This window comes from Camellia sinensis, chromosome 6 (assembly GCF_055761805.1).
Source record: "Camellia sinensis isolate YWXY chromosome 6, ASM5576180v1, whole genome shotgun sequence".
NCBI classification, from domain to species: Eukaryota; Viridiplantae; Streptophyta; class Magnoliopsida; order Ericales; family Theaceae; genus Camellia; species Camellia sinensis.
In genome coordinates this window covers 197206460-197224828 of record NC_138966.1, presented here as the reverse complement: position 1 = coordinate 197224828, position 18369 = coordinate 197206460, and the positions used below count along the sequence as shown (strand labels likewise).

Sequence of the window (18369 nt, the reverse complement as noted above, 5' to 3'; positions counted from 1 at the left end):
TTAACTCAAACTAATCATGCTTGTTCTCTACGGAAGAGAATTTACTTACTTATTATAACTTAATGATCTTAGTTTAACTTAAGCAACTCACTTAAAGTTTTTTTTCTCTTCTACCTCTCAAGAAGAAATTTTCTCTCTAACTTTATCCATCCTTCTCTCTTTTGTTGTATGAAATAATAGCTTAAGCCACTAATTGTTTCATTATCTTAAGTGACCAAGTGCCTGTTTGGCAGAAATTATTTACAGCTTATTTCAGCTTTCAGCTTAATTTAAGCTATTTTGATGTGTTTGGTTTAGCTTATAGCTTATAACTTATAACTTTGTGGAAGTCAGAAATCAGCTTATTCTTTGAGTGGGGCAGGAGATGCTTTAAGAATAAGCTGGAAATCAGCTTAAGCTGAAAGTTATAAGCTATAAGCTGTTTAGGCATAAGCTATAAGCACTTTCCCACAGCTCTACCAAACAGGGCTCAAGTTTAATTAGTCTCTAAGAAAGAGAATTTACTGAGTAATTATAGCTTAACGATATTACTTTAACTTAAACACCTCACTTACGGTTTTCTAAATCACCTACGTGTTGATATTCCATTTTTGAAGTTCTTTTGTTCCTTCCTTTATTTCTATCATGAGTAATTGTTTCATTCCCTGTATCAGAATTTCATCGTTTATGCAAGACCTTAGCTACGTTTTACAGTGCTAGGGCATTTCTTCAATACAATTGGTTTTCTCTATATACTAAAATTTTGTTTCAGAAAGTAAAAAGAAGAATCTCATAGTTAAGGTTAAAAGGGAAAAGAGGTTAAAAGTCCCCCAAAAAACATATAAATACATAAATAAATAAAATAAAGTAGATAATTATTGGACACCCCACAAAATGGAATTTTCCATACAACACCAAGAATATATCTGATAACAAGAAAAATATGGCTTTAACAACAGAATCAAGAGAAGCAGATTCTAACATATGTTTCTCCACAACTAGTACTAACTCTGCCGAAGCCACTTCTGCGTCATTTCAGTTCAAAATGATTTAGGTAACTATCAATTATGTCTAAACAGCTAGCATCACAAAGAGACACAGTTAAAAGGGCTTCAAAGATTTGAGAGTTAAGGACCAAAATACTATACAAGCACAAAAGATATAATTGGACTCTACTCTACTATTCACGATTAACCAAATATTTGGAAAGAGCAAAAGCACCAATAAAAGGAAGAAGATGATTCGTAGAAGCAATTTTCCTTATCTAGAAAATTGTGACCTTAAAAATTGTGCCTGACCTAGTCTCAATTAGAGCAATCCTCCCCCCCCCAAAAAAAAAAAAATAATAAATAAATAAGAAGGTTGTTTCTCAATACCACACTTCCCCTGCAAAATAATTCGAAACACAATGAGGTACAAGTCCTTAAGCAGAACTTCACTCAATTTCTAGAGAGCTTGACAAAAATTTCTTAGTTGGTAAATTTTTCAAATCAATTTTTAATTTCTTGTTAAATTGTTTCAAGCATGAATTTATTGATCTTTGATGTATTTTAAATCATGTTTACAAGATGGAATGAAAAGAGGCTTTAGTAAAGCAAAAGCATAGCTATTTTGGGGGTCAGTTTTCATGATTGCGCAGAATTGAAATTGTGCAGAGGCCTGACTTTGATGAATTTTTAAAAATAGTTCTCTACCTCGTAATTTCATGAAATTTTAACAGGCAGTCCCTCCATAAGCCTAGTATATTGTGTAATAGAAGAAAATTCCAATAAATGAATTTTAAATAAATCTCAAACTAGGTTGTGTTTTGTTTTATTACTATGCTGAATTCTATTTTAACCTACTGTTTTCTATAAGTTTTTTAGTCGAGGAGACACTCAAAACAATTCAAAATAAGTCAAATTTCTTGAAGTTGTACCAGGGGAGCACAATAAATCACTGCCTTCAAACTCTATTGCAAAATGTGCTAAAATTTTATTGGATTTTCACCAAAAATTTATCATTAGATCTTCGAGTTTTCTATCTGAATCAAAAATGAAAGAGTGAAAGAATCAAGTCTTATTATGTAGCAGACGCATAGAAGAAGTGTAAATTGAATCAAATTATGGTTGAACAACCTCACCTATTCACTTCAATGAAAAGCTAAAACACTTCCACTTCAACAAAACACATTCAGAAAGTAGCATTGACAGCAAAATCGAAAGAAACAATACATACACATACCTGTAGGGCAAAGGAAAATCATATTTGGATATGAGACAGAGAGGGCACCGCTTGTCAATACAAAATCAAGGCATCGACATTTCTACCCTGCAATGAATCCAATATTAAAGAGATGCTCGATAAGGACCAACAACATATGGTGAATGTCATTGTATTTTTATAAGAAAAGTGAGGTCATACCACCCCAGAATAGAGTAAACAACATAAATACAAGATCAGCTCTACAGGAAACATAAGCATGAGATGAGATAAAACTGTTTAAACTAGCAATATTATCATCATGACAATAATCTGTTTGACCCATCATAATCACTTTGTTGCCAAAATTCATGAGCCCATAAGAAGCTCAAGGAAAAGCCAATTCAATGTAGAGAGAAAGCTCATAACTTTGTCTAATTTCTTGATATGGATTCATAAAAAGCAAGCTAACAAATCAACCTAAAAACAAAAATATTTGCGTATAAAACTACGGCATTATGGTAATTATGTAACCATCCTCTATTTTTGGAATTATAACATCAGTTTTTAAATATTTAGCTTATTTTTTTTATTTTTTTTTTTAAATGAAATGAAAGAAAGAAAGAAAGATGGAAAAGAAAAGGGAAAAAGATAGCACATAGAACTCTAGGTCAATACCAAATCAAAGCCCTAAATCTAAGAGAACCAAAAACTCTAGATTGTAGCATTTCGAATTAGCTAGCTCAGGATCTGCATCCGTTCAATCCAGATCAAAGTCATTCAAATCAAAAACAACATCAGTCAAGTCCATATTTGAGCTTAAAATCTTAGGCCAGAACAATAAATAAGCAAACGAATAAAAGTAGTTTGATCTCAAATCCAACATCTACGAATCGAATGCAAATGACACGCATGAGGTGGATCGAAGCCCTAACTGTTGGAGAGAAAGAGATCGAGGGAGGAGAGAAGACAGAGAAAGAGATCGAGGGAGTGGAGGAGGGGAGAGGAGCCCTAACCTGTTCAGATCAATTGAAGAAGCTGAGGTATTCTTCGTCTGCTCTCTTCTTCTTCTCCTCCTCCTCGTCTTCGTCTTCTGTCTCCACCTTCTTCTCCTCCCTTTTCTTCGTCTTCTCCTATTCTCTCTCTCCCTTTCCTTTGTTTCTCCTTTTTATTTTTTTTCCCCCTGTTGCTGATTCACCCGTCTCTCTCTCTCTCTCTTCTATTTCTCTCTCCTCCTTTAGTTTCTTCCCTCACTTTTTTTTTATCCTTATTTTTATTAAACCTAAAATTCATAAAATAAATTATTTTTATTTAAAAAGACTCATTTTTTATTAAAAAATTTAAAAAATATGTTTATTAATTTTATTATTATTGTAATTGTATAAAAATTAATGATTTTTCTTTTTATTTTAGACATATAATAAATAAATAAAATTATATATATTAAACGTGTCTCCAGCATGTCATGTCCTCTATTTTTTAAAAATTTACGTGTCCCGTATCCATATTCGTGCATCATATCATATAACCATGAATATCCCAAGAACTAGTGCAAAACTCAACAATCCAAAGTCAATTACAAGAGAAATACCTTCAATGGGAGCAACAATAATGATTAATAATTGTCATGTAACAGTTTGAATTCAACAACAAACATTATGAATCAAACCAAAACATGATTCTCCAAGAACCTAAAGGTTCAGATTATACAGAGCTTAGAATTAGAATTCGAAACTCAAGAGATTCATATATCTAATTGAGATAAATCATCAACCACGACAAGCAACGTAAATTATAGTTAAAATTTGAATCAAATTGTTTACCTGAATCGAACATTGAGGCATACGATTCTCAGCTGACACCTACCCTGCACCTAGCCCCTACTATCTCCATTGCCTGCACCTAGCCTGTCAAAACCTCCAAATTACATTTCTCAGCAAAACAGTCCCAACCTAACATGGTAACCATCTAATGCAAAATGCTTATATCAAAACAAGGCATGTTTTTTCCCCTAGGAAATTCAATTTTAAATTACATTTTCTTACAAAAACAAACTATTTCTCAACAACTACACTTCCAGTTATCCTCATTTATCTCAGCAAACTCACAGGAAAAATAAATAAAAAATAAAATAAAATAATAATAAATAAAAATGTGGAATCAAATAGAAATAAATGAGGAAAGTTGAATTGGGGAATCTAAATGAATTTGGTGGGTTTAAAACTTTATCATAAACGGGGTTTAGATAAAAACGAACAGGAAAATAAAACCCACGAAATCTATATAGAATCTCATGCGATTTTGCAAGAAATGTAATCAATCACCTACTTGTATAAAAGCAAGAATTCAATGAGAATGTCAAATAGAGAAAATTGGAAAGATTTCTCAGATGCAGCTGAGCTTACTGATCTCCGACTGTGCCATGTGGCCGAAGTGGTCTACTTGGGAATCCAGTCAATGCTGGAGAACCAAGTTCGTCTTCGGTGTAGCAGGAGAGAGAGAAGAGAGAAAAATGAAGCAAATATAGGGTTTGTGTTTTGACATATTATTTTTAAAATAAATTTTTTAAGAGAATTTAAAAATTTTGAAAATTTGTCTAATTATAGATTTTGAAAATAATTTTCAAATGTTGGAGTTTGGGATGATTTAATAGTTATTATTATTATTTTTGTAGTTGATTAAATGGGTATAAGAGAAAAAGTGATTGAGAAAAAGAGAAGAGAATGAAAAAGTGATTATTAATGTGTAGTTGAAAAAAAAAGTGATTTTGAAAAAAAATTTAAAAATTTTCAACCAAACATGTTTTTGGAGACAAACCACATAGACTATTTTTTTTACAAAAAAACTAGGTCTCAAAATTTGGCACCCCAAATTTATCCACAAATGGCTATATGTGGTGGAGATTGAATTCAATTCATGCTTCACTATAGATCATGTATGAAGAAAAATATTATGGCGATTTTTTTTTAAGGTCTCTGATATTAAAATTTTGTAGCATAAAGGGGACTTGATATTTTCATAATATCTAAGGTCCCTTAACATTGATCTAGAGAAAATTCGATTCAGAGAATTTCTCTGGATAAATCACAGAGAAAATTCCAAAGTTCTCTGGACATATCACAGAGAAAATTCCAATTCCAAATTTCTCTGGATATATCAAACAGAAAATTTTACTCATCGACACCAAATTTTTTTGGACACATCATAGAGAAAATTTTACACATCACCCACATGAAATTTCTCTGGACACATTACAGAGAAATTTTACACATCTCCAACACCAAATTTCTCTGGACACATCACAGAGAAAATTTTACACATCACCAACACCAAATTTCTCTGGTTTCAAACCAGAGAAAATTGAAATTTCTCTAAGTTCAAACTAGAGAATTTTTTTTTCTTTTTCCTTTTCTTATTTCAACTTCTATTTATTAACAATACTGTTGTTGTTGACCATTACTCCATATCCAGTTTATGCAACCATTTATGTATAAACTAATATTTCTACAAAACCCTTTACAATAACATTAGAATTAAACATTCAAAAAATACAAGGACCAACCAACATTCTAATCCTTAGGGAGCATTTTATGTTGCATGATTTTCTTACCTGGCTAGATCTGGATAAACTTGGCCGCCTTGATCTCGCACGTCTCTAAACATCGAAAGAAATGAGTTGAACCCTTTAGATGAAGCCCCGCTCAATATCCACAGTAGCAAGTTACTAAACAAATTCATGGTCCCAACTTTGTTCACAAATTTTTTTGGCTTTGTTCACATCTGTAGATGCACATCTTGACCAGGTAGATGTTGTGTTTTCTTGGCAGCATTATCTTTTACTTTTGTGCATAATGATCGCTGCTTCTGCTTCATGTATTGGATGACTAGAGAAATTCTCTGGTTTGAACTAAATTTTTTTTAGGTTGGTCTAGAGAAATTCTCTGGTTTGGATTGAAATTTCTCTAGATTGATTTGAGAGACTTTAGACATTCTCTCCTTGACATTTCATCAAACACTTTCTTTGCTGAATCCATGTCCTCAGCTCCCGAATACACCTTTTTATGTGGATTTCTTCAATAAATGTTGTATGAAGATTTTAAGATTTGGTTTATTGAGATCAACAATAAAGACAATGAAGAAGAAACGAGAAAAAGTAAGAGAAGCAATGATAAATATTTTTCAGTTGTGCTTGTGAATATGTAACTGATGCATTTTGTTTCTGCTTTCATATCTGCTATAATGCTTTTATAAAGATTACTAGTGTTCTGCTTCTTGATATTTTTCCTCCGAGGGTAATGATATTTGTTGACGGAGGAATCTTCATCAGAGGACTAGTGATTGGAGGAACAATAATGAGGGCTAGTGCGTTGCTTCATATAAATCTTGTTGTATAAAGCATTATCAAGAATCTTCATATAAATCGACGATCAGCTTTATAAATCTTGTTAGTGCGAATTCCTCTGTCGTAGTCAATGCCAATGAAGCTTTGAACAATGTTGCAGACAAAGAGGAGAGAGAGAGAGAGTTATTTGGTGCAAGAAGGGAGAGGAGAGAAAATGAAAGAATGGGTGTTATATATGGGTATAGGTGAGGGACCTTAGACTACAAATTTTTTTTATTGTGGACCTCTCCCATTGCTAAAAGTTGGAGAGGGATGTTAGACTAATTTTCTCTAAATAATATGAATGAAATATAAGTTTTTTTTTTAATTTTTTAAATCAGTATTTAAATTTATAATGTAAATACAATGAAAATGAAAATATTATGTATGAATCTTATAAATAGTATATTAAACGGTTGGTGTTGTTTTTGTGCAAAGTGTGCAGTAGACGATGATAAACCACCAGTGCGGAATTGAAGTCAAGGTCCATGAGACTTTCCCAAACAGAGTCTAGAATTAGCTGAGACTAACAATTTTGACTCCAAGTGAATGATGAATTCTTTCACATAATTATATATAACTTTTGCTCTCTTTTCTTTTTTATATTTTCTTTTTATCTTTTTCTTTATTTTTTTGCTCTTTAGTAGGACACAAATGAGAGGAGAGGAGATGAAGAGATAGAAGTAGAAATTAAGTTTTTTTTTTTGGTGGTTAAAGAGATGAAGAGACTTGAATTTTAGGAATTTTCTTAAATTGAATTGTATAACATTGAATGGATAAAAATAAGTTCAAGAATTGATCTGATATCTCTTTCATGGACCAATTATTTCTATTTGATTATGTTTGGATGACAAGAATTATAGAGAAGGAATATGTGAATCTCATTATAATAAACTTAAAAAGTATATCCTAGGAAATGGTGAGATATATTTTTTTTTATAATTATATTATTTAAGAAAATGGAATGTTTTTAGATTTATTTTTTGTTAAAAAACTCTGACTAAATTTTCCATTTTATCTTCTTGTTTTTTTAGAATATAAATAGATATTAAAAAAATATTCGAATTGGTCAACCCAATTGATTGATATGCAAAGTTTGATTCCATTTGATTTGGTTTGGTTATAAATAAATATTAAAATGAAAAACTTACTTATAAATTTGATCTTGAGTAATGGTGATTTATTTAACCTTAAAGATTTTTTTATAGATCAATTAGTCCCATTAATTTTGAAAAGATAGATTTAATATATTATTTAAAAACTAGATTTAGTTATACTCTTATTTCTATTATATTTCTTTCTTTTTTTCTTTTGTGCTAAAAAGGTAAGATATATAATATATGAGAATCAATTTGGAATGAATTTTTATATGTGAATTTTTTTTTATTTAAAAAACATTTCAAAACGAGTACATAAATGACTTGAAATATAAAATTTTTTACACATTCCAAAACGATGTGCAATTCTTCGAACTTTTCAAAAAAAGTATAAAAACTCCTTAGAATTAATTTTGTCAATTTGTTTTTTAAGTTGGTCACAAACTATGCTTTTTAACTTTCAAAAGTGAATGTTTTAGGAAGTGTTTTATAAGTTGGCCTTTTTACTTCATTACGAAAAAAACGTTTAAAAAAGTTAAAAGGTAATTTGACATATATAAGTCAACAAATTTGGCTTATAAACTTGTTCCCAAAATCAAATTGAAAAATTAGAAGGCATATTTGAATGAAAATTTTAATTTCTAGAGATTTAATCGGAAAAGTAGTATAATTCAATATTTGTTGTTTTTCTCCATCTCGGAAGAAGTAACAGTGACCGTATAAATAGAACTAGCTCCTAGAAACTAGCAGTCACCACTTCAACATTTTCTGAAATTTGAAATTTTCTTTCAGAAACACTTAATTGGTAGGTTTGTTCGTATAACGGTGAAAATTTGTACTAGTATAAATGGTTATCAAGATAACATAATTTGAAGCAAGCCACATTTGATTATTCAACTAGTCAAAATCTTGATATTCTCCGAGTATTGAACAATGAAATTTTTTACTCATTTTGATATAATTTACAGAGAATCAATCAATATTCAGTAGCTTCTCTTTCTTTTTTCTTTTTATTTATTTTTTCAGTGACTCACTCAATGTACTCAATATCCACATTTTGAGATGGTTGATGCATCAACTCAAATGCTTCTTCTTCCTGTGATTGTATTTGTATATCCTGCCAAGCAGCAAACCAAGTCACCAACACTTCGAAAAATGACCAAATGCATAGGAAAAGCAAAACAATGGCAAGGCATGGTGTGCCATTATTCCTTTGTTTCAAAACCAAATCATGAGGATCACAACATGATGACAAAGATGATTCAATACCTGTGTATTTTTTAGATGATGTGTTGGTTGATCTTGGGCAATTGAATAGGCTTGGGGTTGAGACATTCGGTAATAGGGCTCTTTGAGATCAAATTTGCCGGATGATGTATGGACTATTCCTCCTTGTCCGGCACCAGCGGCCCAACTTTTAGCTATTTAAGTTCATTTACCACTAATTAGAACATTTAAAGAATCCTATTAACAAACAAATACAACTGAACTAGTTAGATCATGAACACTAACTTGTCATCGTTAAGTTAATAGAATAACTCTGAGCATTGTGTGCAATCATGTGGAGTTGACCTGTAATTTCTTGTCCTGGCATGACATAAAGTGGCTGAGAGAGGACACAACGCAGCTGATACCAGTGGGTTGTAGCCGCACCAGGAGCTGTGCTCAGCCACCTTTGTACAGTACTGTAGAATGAGGAATTAACAATGGTTGTGAGAGAGAGAGAGAGAGAGAGGAACATTATTAATCAAACATCAAATGATTACCTCCCATCGAACAATACATCAAACCAACATGCCAACCCATGAATTCTAGTACCCGCAGGGGCTTTGAATTTCAATGGAACATCAATTTCATACAACTCCTCTTCCTGCAGAATGAAAAATATAAGACAATCATCAAGCTTTATTCCATACTTCAATCCCATTTAACATGGATATATTACAGCCTCTATGGGTAGTTTCATAATCAGGTTGCATCATATTCCATTGCCCAAACAATCCCACAAAGTTTACAAAACAGAAATCCATATATACCCTGCAAAGAAAGACAATGTGAGCAGCTATCAAAACCTCCGACATTTTTGTACCCTAGTAGACCCCCTTTGTGATCCATAATTTCAGCAGTTCCATAGTTACAGAAACAGTAATTCCATTCCACAAAACCTTTTTAACTTGACCTCTTCAAATCCATGAATGCCCACCAGTCATGGACTATGAAAGAACAATTGCTGTGCTAATAAAGAAACAAGTATTTTTTTTATAAATATTACTGTGGTTGGCAAGTGATAGTTCTTATTTAGACAGTTAACTAATACCTTTATAGAAGTGAAGTTAATCGTATGAGATATTGCTGGAGCCACTAATAGACTAGGATCAAAAGCATCCACCACTGGCTGTACAGAAAGTAAAGGGGAGAGAGAGAGAGAGAGAGAGATCATTAGAGGTCACCATGATAAAAACAGAAAAGCCAACATAATTACTGTCAATAAACATGACAGACAGAAGTGTATGCACAGACACATTGTACTCGAAAGTTTCAAGAACCTTTGAACAATGCTTTACCATCAAGTTGATGGTAACCATGGCGTGCACACACACACACACACACACACACACACACACACATTGTACTTGAATGCTTCAAGAACCTTTCAACAATGCTTTCCTGCCAACACATTTATAATATGAGTGTTCAAATTGACCTAATTCAATTCATATGTGGAAACTGCAGGCAGCTTTTTTCTGTCAGTGACTGTATCAAGATTTACCACAATCTAACAATGTGAGTGTTCACAGTTTCTACTTTCAACTGGAATCCCTTAAAAGTTTCTCCTAATTTTTCTTTCTACACAGACCACATCATCCACATCATGGAAGAGAGAGAACTCTTCTAATGAAGACAAATAACAGATTCTTCCAAAAGGACACACCTCAATGAACATTGACCTGCCACAAATAAAATCATCTCAAACAAGCCTTGAGACCATCTGCTTTTTGTTATGATATCTTAAATAATGTCATTTCCATATGTTTGAAAAGATTTTGAGGGTGGCAATCCAAGGGGCGGGCTACCTTTCATAAAAAAAAAAAAAATCCCACTGTGAACCAGTAAAATAGGGAATGATTCATGCTAGTGGATTTAATTATTAGTTATTTCAGTGTTAACAAGAGAATGAAATTTATTGACGTTCTAGAAGGTACACATACTTCAAAATTGCTTACAATCTAAGGTTATAGATAATCTGAATTAGATGTGCGTGGACAAAATCTCCACTGCTTGGTAAAGAAGACACTCTTACAAATGGGATCAAAACTCATAAGCTTGGTGTGTACCCATGCAATATAGAAATAACTAAATCCTACATGAAAATGAAGTTCTAAGAAAAATTTACATTCTTCAAATGATCACTACTTACAGCTATCCCAACTTTAACCAAACCAAGCCTCCAAACTCATCAAATGGGGTCGTTTACATAAATCCTTCTTCTCTACTCCCAATTTTATTAATCAAAATACCCTTCTAGAGCTTTTAAATGGTGATGTTGTTCTTCACGGTGATTTTTTATAATAAGAAAATTTTGCATAACAAACAAAAGATGTAACTTCAAAGAACTAACCTCTACAAACCAAACTCTATGTATCAACAACTAAATTATTGAAGGAAAAGAGCAGGAATAGGTTCAACAAATAAGATGCATTATAATGCACTTGTAGACATTTAAAGCCAAGCATAATGAGAAAACTGTGACACCATCTTAAAAATTCAATAATATTTGTAGTACTTGCAAGTTCTGCTATCAAAATCTTAGGATTCGCAATTCTTGCAAAATCGATACGAATCTATGGGTATTCGAAGTGAATCTCTAGTGAATTGCACGATTCACAATCGATTCACAATTTAATTCACTTTTTACGATTTATGTAATTTTTGAAATTATTATGTCTGACATATTTTAGACGTTTTTTCTCTATCTTTTTAGTGAAAATGACATAAACAACTTCTAATAACATTTAATACCAAAATAACCAACATATATACATGATTTGTTGTTATTTTAGGAATCATGGAATTTTTAATAGGATCCAATCAGATTCAGTCAGACTCGACATATTTTTAACTTTCTCATTTTTTTTCCCTTTAAAAAATCATAATATATCTTCTAAAGATGTTTAAAATTAAAGTTACACTATGAATTATCTATTGTTAGTTTATTAAATTGAATATTATATGTGTGAGGTTAGTTATACCTTTTAAAATATTTTAATTATTTCTTATTATTTGCTCACTATTACTTTGAAAAGTATGTTTGTTTATTGTCCAAATATCAATATCATTGTTAATTATTGTTACTTTGAAAATTGATAGTTTTATCTATTTGTTATTATCTTTATTAAGAATGGTTGATAAAAACTATCTAAAAAAGAAAAAGGTAAGATGGTGATCTTACATACGAACTTTGTTAACTTTTTACCTATTAAACTACGTGATTATCATTCAAAATAACATTTTCATAGATTTAAGTCTAAATATTTTATATTCATAAGATATATTTGATATCTAAATGTATGGATATATATGCTTTTAAGTAATTTAAAAAAGTGACCGAATATTTACAATTCACGATTCACGATTCACGATTCGCGATTCGGTACGAAACCATTTCGATTCATGGTACGAATCCCGATTTGACAATTATGCTTGCAAGTAAGACGAACCTGAGAAAAGTACCCTTGGAAAGCAAATCCATATAAAGGTGTTAGATCAACCTCATAATAACTTCGTTGCTGCCAAAAGAGGGCCTGCGTAGATAAGAGTAAAAAATATTAGACCACTTTCATTGCCAAAAAAACCAAAACACAACAAAAAACAAGTTTTTATGGTAGTAACAAATAAACAATATAAAGCAAATGGATGCATTTAGCAACAAGTGACCAAACAAAAATAAACTGATTCTAAAACAGAAGACAAAATTTTCCTAGTGAAGATATTATCTTCATTAAAGAAGAGCACAAGAGCCCAGCATATTTGCAAGGAAAAATAATGAAGGGTAAAAGCAGTGATATAATTTAATGTATCTTACCCAAAATTACAAATAATCCAATGACCTAATATTGTTTTTAGTCCCCTTTTTGCTTGTTTAATTTCTCAAGTAAAATAACAGCACAAACAAGTTCCTGATTTTTTGATCCAGGACTTTGTCCCAGTAAAATGCAACGTTCACTACAATTTGCATACAAATAGGTGTAAGACTAGTTCGATCACTATTTAATTGGATAGATTCCAAAAGGTCAACTTACATTTAAAAACTGAATTTTTTATTTTTATTTTTGATAAATAAATTTTAAAAAAAAAAACTGAAATTGAATTCTTTTGACAAGAAATAGGAGGGGAAAATCACCTACAATTGGGGTCATGCAAATTTCACATATCATTCTTAACCTTCACTTAATCACAGGGTACATGATAGTGATTAACCCTACAAATGCTTCAACTCATTTCACTTACCTTATTTGCAATCTCAACATACAAATATTCATCACTGAATGGTGCCATATGTATTCTGCAGGAGCAATCAAACTTAAACATCAGAACCCAAACAAATGACACATAACAAAGCACACATATTAATCTTTGCAACAAATATGATAAAACACAGTGAAACAAATATATGTAGGCACTCCTAGGGACCCTTGCTACACTTTGGGTTCAGTCAACCCCAACCCCACTATATACCTAAGCCACTAACAAATAAATAAATAAATAACACCTACCCTCCCACTTATAGTCCATAGTGAAAATTTAAAAACTGTTCCGGACATAAATATCAAAGAAAAACACAGAAACATCAATAATTAACGTACTTAACATCCTAAGCAAGGCCTAAAGCTAGAATCCTGCCAACTAGCATGGCTGCTTTTGAATTGAGTTTCTTCCATCTCTTATAGAATTTCCAATATGTTCCATGCATGATATTTGCACCATAACGTATGCAGAAAAGTCAAAGCACATAAGTTCACAGAGGGAAGTCAAGCTAGTAACTGAAAGTCTTCTAATTTAATACAGGAGATTAAGGGAGTTTGACAATGAGAACCATTAAACATTTTTCCATGGTATTGTGTAGGTACAAAAATCATTAAGATCATAGAAAATAAGACATGTACAATCACCTTCCAATCGTAGGAAACATCTTTCCATTAGGAACAAGGAACCGATCCCTTGCAATTACATAGGTCTCCAGCATTCTTTCATTGACTAACAAGGTCCCTAAAAGAAGAAAAAAAGATTCTGAGACTTCATTCTGTGCATAAAAAACAATAGATAATCTCCCCATCACTATTAATAGAATAGATTGTCCAACATGCAGACTGGGCGGAGTGCCAGTCTAAAATACCACAATGTGTCACTTTTTTAATAGATATCTTTCCCAATTTTCACTTGTGTCCAAGCATATACTAACTTCATGCCAATTCTATAATGTTACAAAAGTGTCTCCATTACTTAACCAGAAAAGAGGGTAAAAAAAAACACACGCACACACACTTTGTAACATAACATTGATGGTGTCACTAAATTGCATAGTAATAATAAAAAAAACAAACATGGCATTATATGTTTAATATCACAGAAAATGCCATAGTTAACTAGAATTTGTCAATAGCGCACATGCCATGATAAGCTTACCCATTGGCTCCGAGATCAAAATATCTACTTTCTCAGGCAATTCAACTTCTTCAACTTTACCCTTGACTACCTATAATTTAAGTGAAAACATGCCCCCAAAAAAGGATAAGAAACAGTGTTCTAACTCCGTTAACATTTAAATTGAAATGCAAGAAAACAAAAAATTGCACCGTAATTCTTTGAGCCAACAATGGGTTCCCAGCAATAAGTTTCCTGGCATATTCTACCATTTCAGATGCTTCCACTGCATAAACATGTTTAGCGCCAGCCTGATATGAGAAAAAAAAGTGAGGCAGAGAAAAAGAGAGGGTGGAGTTGGGATAGAATTCTAGAAGCCAACAAACAAAGATAAATCCATTAAGTCAGTATATTTTCATGCACAAACACAAACAAAACTTAGGCAACCTGAGCGGCAAATAAGGACAGAATACCGCTACCAGCACCAACATCCACAACCACACGACCAACAAAATCAGTGCAATTCTCAATGACTGCAGCATAATAAGTTCCTGAAACAAGCATGTTTATCATGTCAACTCACGCATGCACCTTGTGATCTATAACTACTCAATATAGACATGCATTTCTTTACAATTAAGGAAAACAAAAATGTTTGACAAGATACAAAGCATTTTACCAGCAGCACAATGGCACATATGCCTTTAACAAAGAATTTTTAATTACAAACATAGAAGGTAAACACCTACAACAAGATCAGCAAGCAACAAATCAAAGCTCAGTAATATTACCTGTCCTCACATAATCCTGTAGCATATTTTGTTGATGTAGCAATTGTCCATAGTAATGAAAATACATTTTGGCAGAAGATGACTCTATCTTATCATCAAACTTGCTTTTAGAAGCTGATAATGTTCCATTTGGTTCACATGATCCTGCAAGGGAAAACAAGAAACAATTAGGCTTCTCTAAACCATGATTTACAACTGCTCCTCATTCAAAATCTCAATTTCTCCATCTTAATTAGGGATTTTTTTTTTCTTTTCTCATTGTATAAGGGTGGTGCCCCCTTGGCACCTTCTCTAATGTAATTTTACTTATTAAAAAATGTCAAAAAAAAATTTTAATGAACACTTGGGCAATCTTAAGAAGTATTTGAAACGTGTGAAAGTGTCCAAAATAATTAAATTTAATCTGAGTTAGGGACACATCACCGAAGTATGCCCAAGAGGTGTCAATACTAAACGCATGCCCACAGAGATACAACACCCAATTAAAGTGCCTATAGCTATTAGGGCACAATCTTATGCAAAAGCATTCAAAATAAGTTGGGACATATGACTTCAAATAGAAGCTTCACCTCATTTAAAGTTCCATGCAAGATACGATTGTTCTTTGTACAAATTACAAGCAAAGCACTAAAGAATCTTAATGACCAAACAATACTCAATAGAACAACTAAACAAAATATAAAATAGGGAAAAAGGGGTTGCAACAAATCAAAACAAAAAAATTGTATCAAACAGGTGACTAGATATACATCCATTTTTTCAACAAAAATTATAGGCGGATATCAAAAGAGCACCTTGAACAACCACTTCATTCTTCCATTGGTCAAATGCACAATGGAAGTCCCTACTTTCCTCCTCCTTTCTAAACTGAATTGTGATTCCCCTTGAATAAGAGTTCTGGTTCAAAAGTAAAGGGGTCAACAAACATGCACATTTAGCAGCGCAAAACCAAACTGCATCATAAAGCCACCAAAATGTAAACATCGACATGTTTTCACTATATCCAAGGTGATAAAATATTGAATGTAAACAGCAATAACAACAACGATAAGAACCTTCAAAACATGGAGTCTAGCGAAGAAAGAAAACTAGATGCTACCAAACAGTGTGTCCAACCTACTGGAAGGGTGTTTTGAGGTCCCAAAAAGGAGAGGGTCATCCCCTCTCCTTGTGTCTTGAATACTTGCTTCATATGCCTCATGTGTGAGCATGTTTGCTAAGCTTATGTTGGCCATATATTGGCTTGTATTTGGGCTTATTTTAGCATGGCATGCCACTTTTTTTACTTGGTTTTGTCACTCCATGCATGCCTAATACACTTGTAGTGTAAATCTCACAAACTAGTCTTATATGCTTCATGAAGTAGCATGTCATTCTAACTTGTTTTGTTTTCATTTCAGCATGTTTTTAGTGATGTTTTGCCATGTCATACCTCTGTTAGGGTTTGGTTTGGTCACCTCTTGCATGCCTCATGCACTTGTAGTGCAATTCCATGAAATAGCCTAACATGCATCATGCTTTAACATGTCATTCTAACATGCTTTTGGCTTAACTTTAAGAAGCTTTTGTCCATGTTTTAGCATGCTCTAGCTCTGATTTGTGTTTTTTTGGTCATGCATGCCATGCTTTGTATAGCTATAGTGCATTCTAGTTTGTTAGCTTTGTGTGTCAAGTCCACTAGCATGCATTGCTTGGCCTATTTGAATGATTTGGCATCACTTATAATGTGATTTTAACCCATGTTTCATGGTCATGCACTTGCATTTATCACTCATTCAATGCGTTGGAGGGTTTCCCCCTTTATGCCTTAACATGAATCATTGCGTATGCCTCCATGCCTACGCTTGCTAGCTATCATTTCAATGTGTTTTTGGGGTTATTTTGCCACGATATAACTCTGATTTTTATTGGTTAAGTCATCCCATGCTTGGTCTTAATAGGTGTAGTGTAATCCACCATATTTGCCTTGTATGCATTATGCCTTATGCCCTTCATGTTAGCTTGTTTTGGCTTCCTTCCATACATGTTTTAGTATCATTTTAACATGTTCTAGGACTGTTTTGGGCTGCCTTTGCCATATGCTTCATGCTTTGTATAGCTGTAGTGCAATTGGCCTTGCTAGCTTTGTGTTTTGATGACTCGTGCATGCTATCTTGGGCTATTTAGATGATTTGGCATCATTTAATACTTCATTTTAGAGCTTATAGCATAACTATATTCCCACTTCTTTCATGTTTTAAATGCCTTTGAGTATTGTGCATTGTTGTCTTATTGTGGCCTAGTGTGTATGCTTGCATGCCTAGGTCTTTGAGCCTCCATCTTAGCATGTTTTGGTCATTGTTTTGACCTATTTCAACTCTGTCCATGGTTGGTTCATGCATAGTTTCCATGTATTGCATGCCTCCTTTGTAGTCCTCTTTATTAGCTTTCATGCTTTAGGACCTTTGCATGCTATACTTGTGTTTGATTGAATGATTTGGCATCATTTCTTACTTAATTTCAGTGCATTTAGTGTTGTTACACTTCCGCATTTGTCACTCCTTGAGCCTTCTCGAGGGTTGTGCTCTTAGGCCTAGTTGAAAGGCCAATGCATTGTGCATGCATGCCTTGTCTTTTGTGCCTTGGTTTCATCATTATGGCCACTGATTTGGGCATGACCGAGGTCTATCCATTTTGGTTTAATTCCATTGAGCATTATGTATGTCATGTAGTTCAGAGCATTGAGTATGCCATGTTGTTTGCATGTTGATTCATCGCATAGTGTATGCCATGTTGTTTGCATGCTTAGGTCACATTGCATTGAGTATGCCATATGGTTCATTGCATTTGTGTATGCCATGTCCATTTGCATTGTGTATGCTAGTTGTTGTTTGTATTGTGCATGCATTAGCATAGTTTGCATGTTATTAGCTTTGTTAAGTTAATCATGTCACATTGCATTAAGTGGGCCATGTTGTTCTTAGTATTGTGCATGCATGCCATTAGCCTTGTTAGGTTGTTCATGTTGCATTGCATGTTTGCATGCTTAAGTTATATTGCATATTTGCATGCTTGTGTTGCATTGCATTTTTGCATACTCCATGTTACATAGCATTGTGCATGCCATGTTATGTGTTGCATTGTGTTTGGAATAGGTGTTAGTCCAAACACGGGAAATAAGGGACATTTCATACTTGAAGTTATGAAACGTGCCTTAATTCTCAGTCGCCGACACTCTTGATCATACATGATAGAGTTTTAGGCTTTATGTGTTTACTTGTGCATTCATTTCATATTGAATTGAGCAACTTCGCCTCTC

The 18369-nt window shown here is 32.9% G+C and overlaps 1 protein-coding gene and 1 long non-coding RNA gene across 2 annotated transcripts; both read right to left on the bottom strand.

Moving 5' to 3' along the window:
* Nucleotides 1–815: 815 nt before the first annotated feature.
* LOC145792194 (uncharacterized) lies at nucleotides 816–3351 on the bottom strand. The gene is made up of 2 exons (XR_014331571.1): nucleotides 3177–3351; nucleotides 816–2289 (listed from the first exon to the last, which is right to left on the bottom strand). It is a non-coding gene; the product is annotated as an uncharacterized LOC145792194 (long non-coding RNA).
* Nucleotides 3352–8562: 5211 nt separating this feature from the next.
* On the bottom strand, nucleotides 8563–16061 carry LOC145793977 (putative histone-arginine methyltransferase 1.3). The gene is made up of 13 exons (XM_082876896.1): nucleotides 15866–16061; nucleotides 15072–15215; nucleotides 14728–14831; nucleotides 14493–14591; nucleotides 14323–14392; nucleotides 13809–13905; nucleotides 13147–13201; nucleotides 12357–12440; nucleotides 9956–10033; nucleotides 9405–9508; nucleotides 9151–9323; nucleotides 8908–9059; nucleotides 8563–8755 (listed from the first exon to the last, which is right to left on the bottom strand). The coding sequence occupies exons 1-13, from the start codon at nucleotides 16059–16061 to the stop codon at nucleotides 8669–8671; spliced, it is 1443 nt and encodes a 480-aa protein (XP_082733022.1). The 3' UTR covers nucleotides 8563–8668.
* Between the last annotated feature and the right edge of the window lie 2308 nt (nucleotides 16062–18369).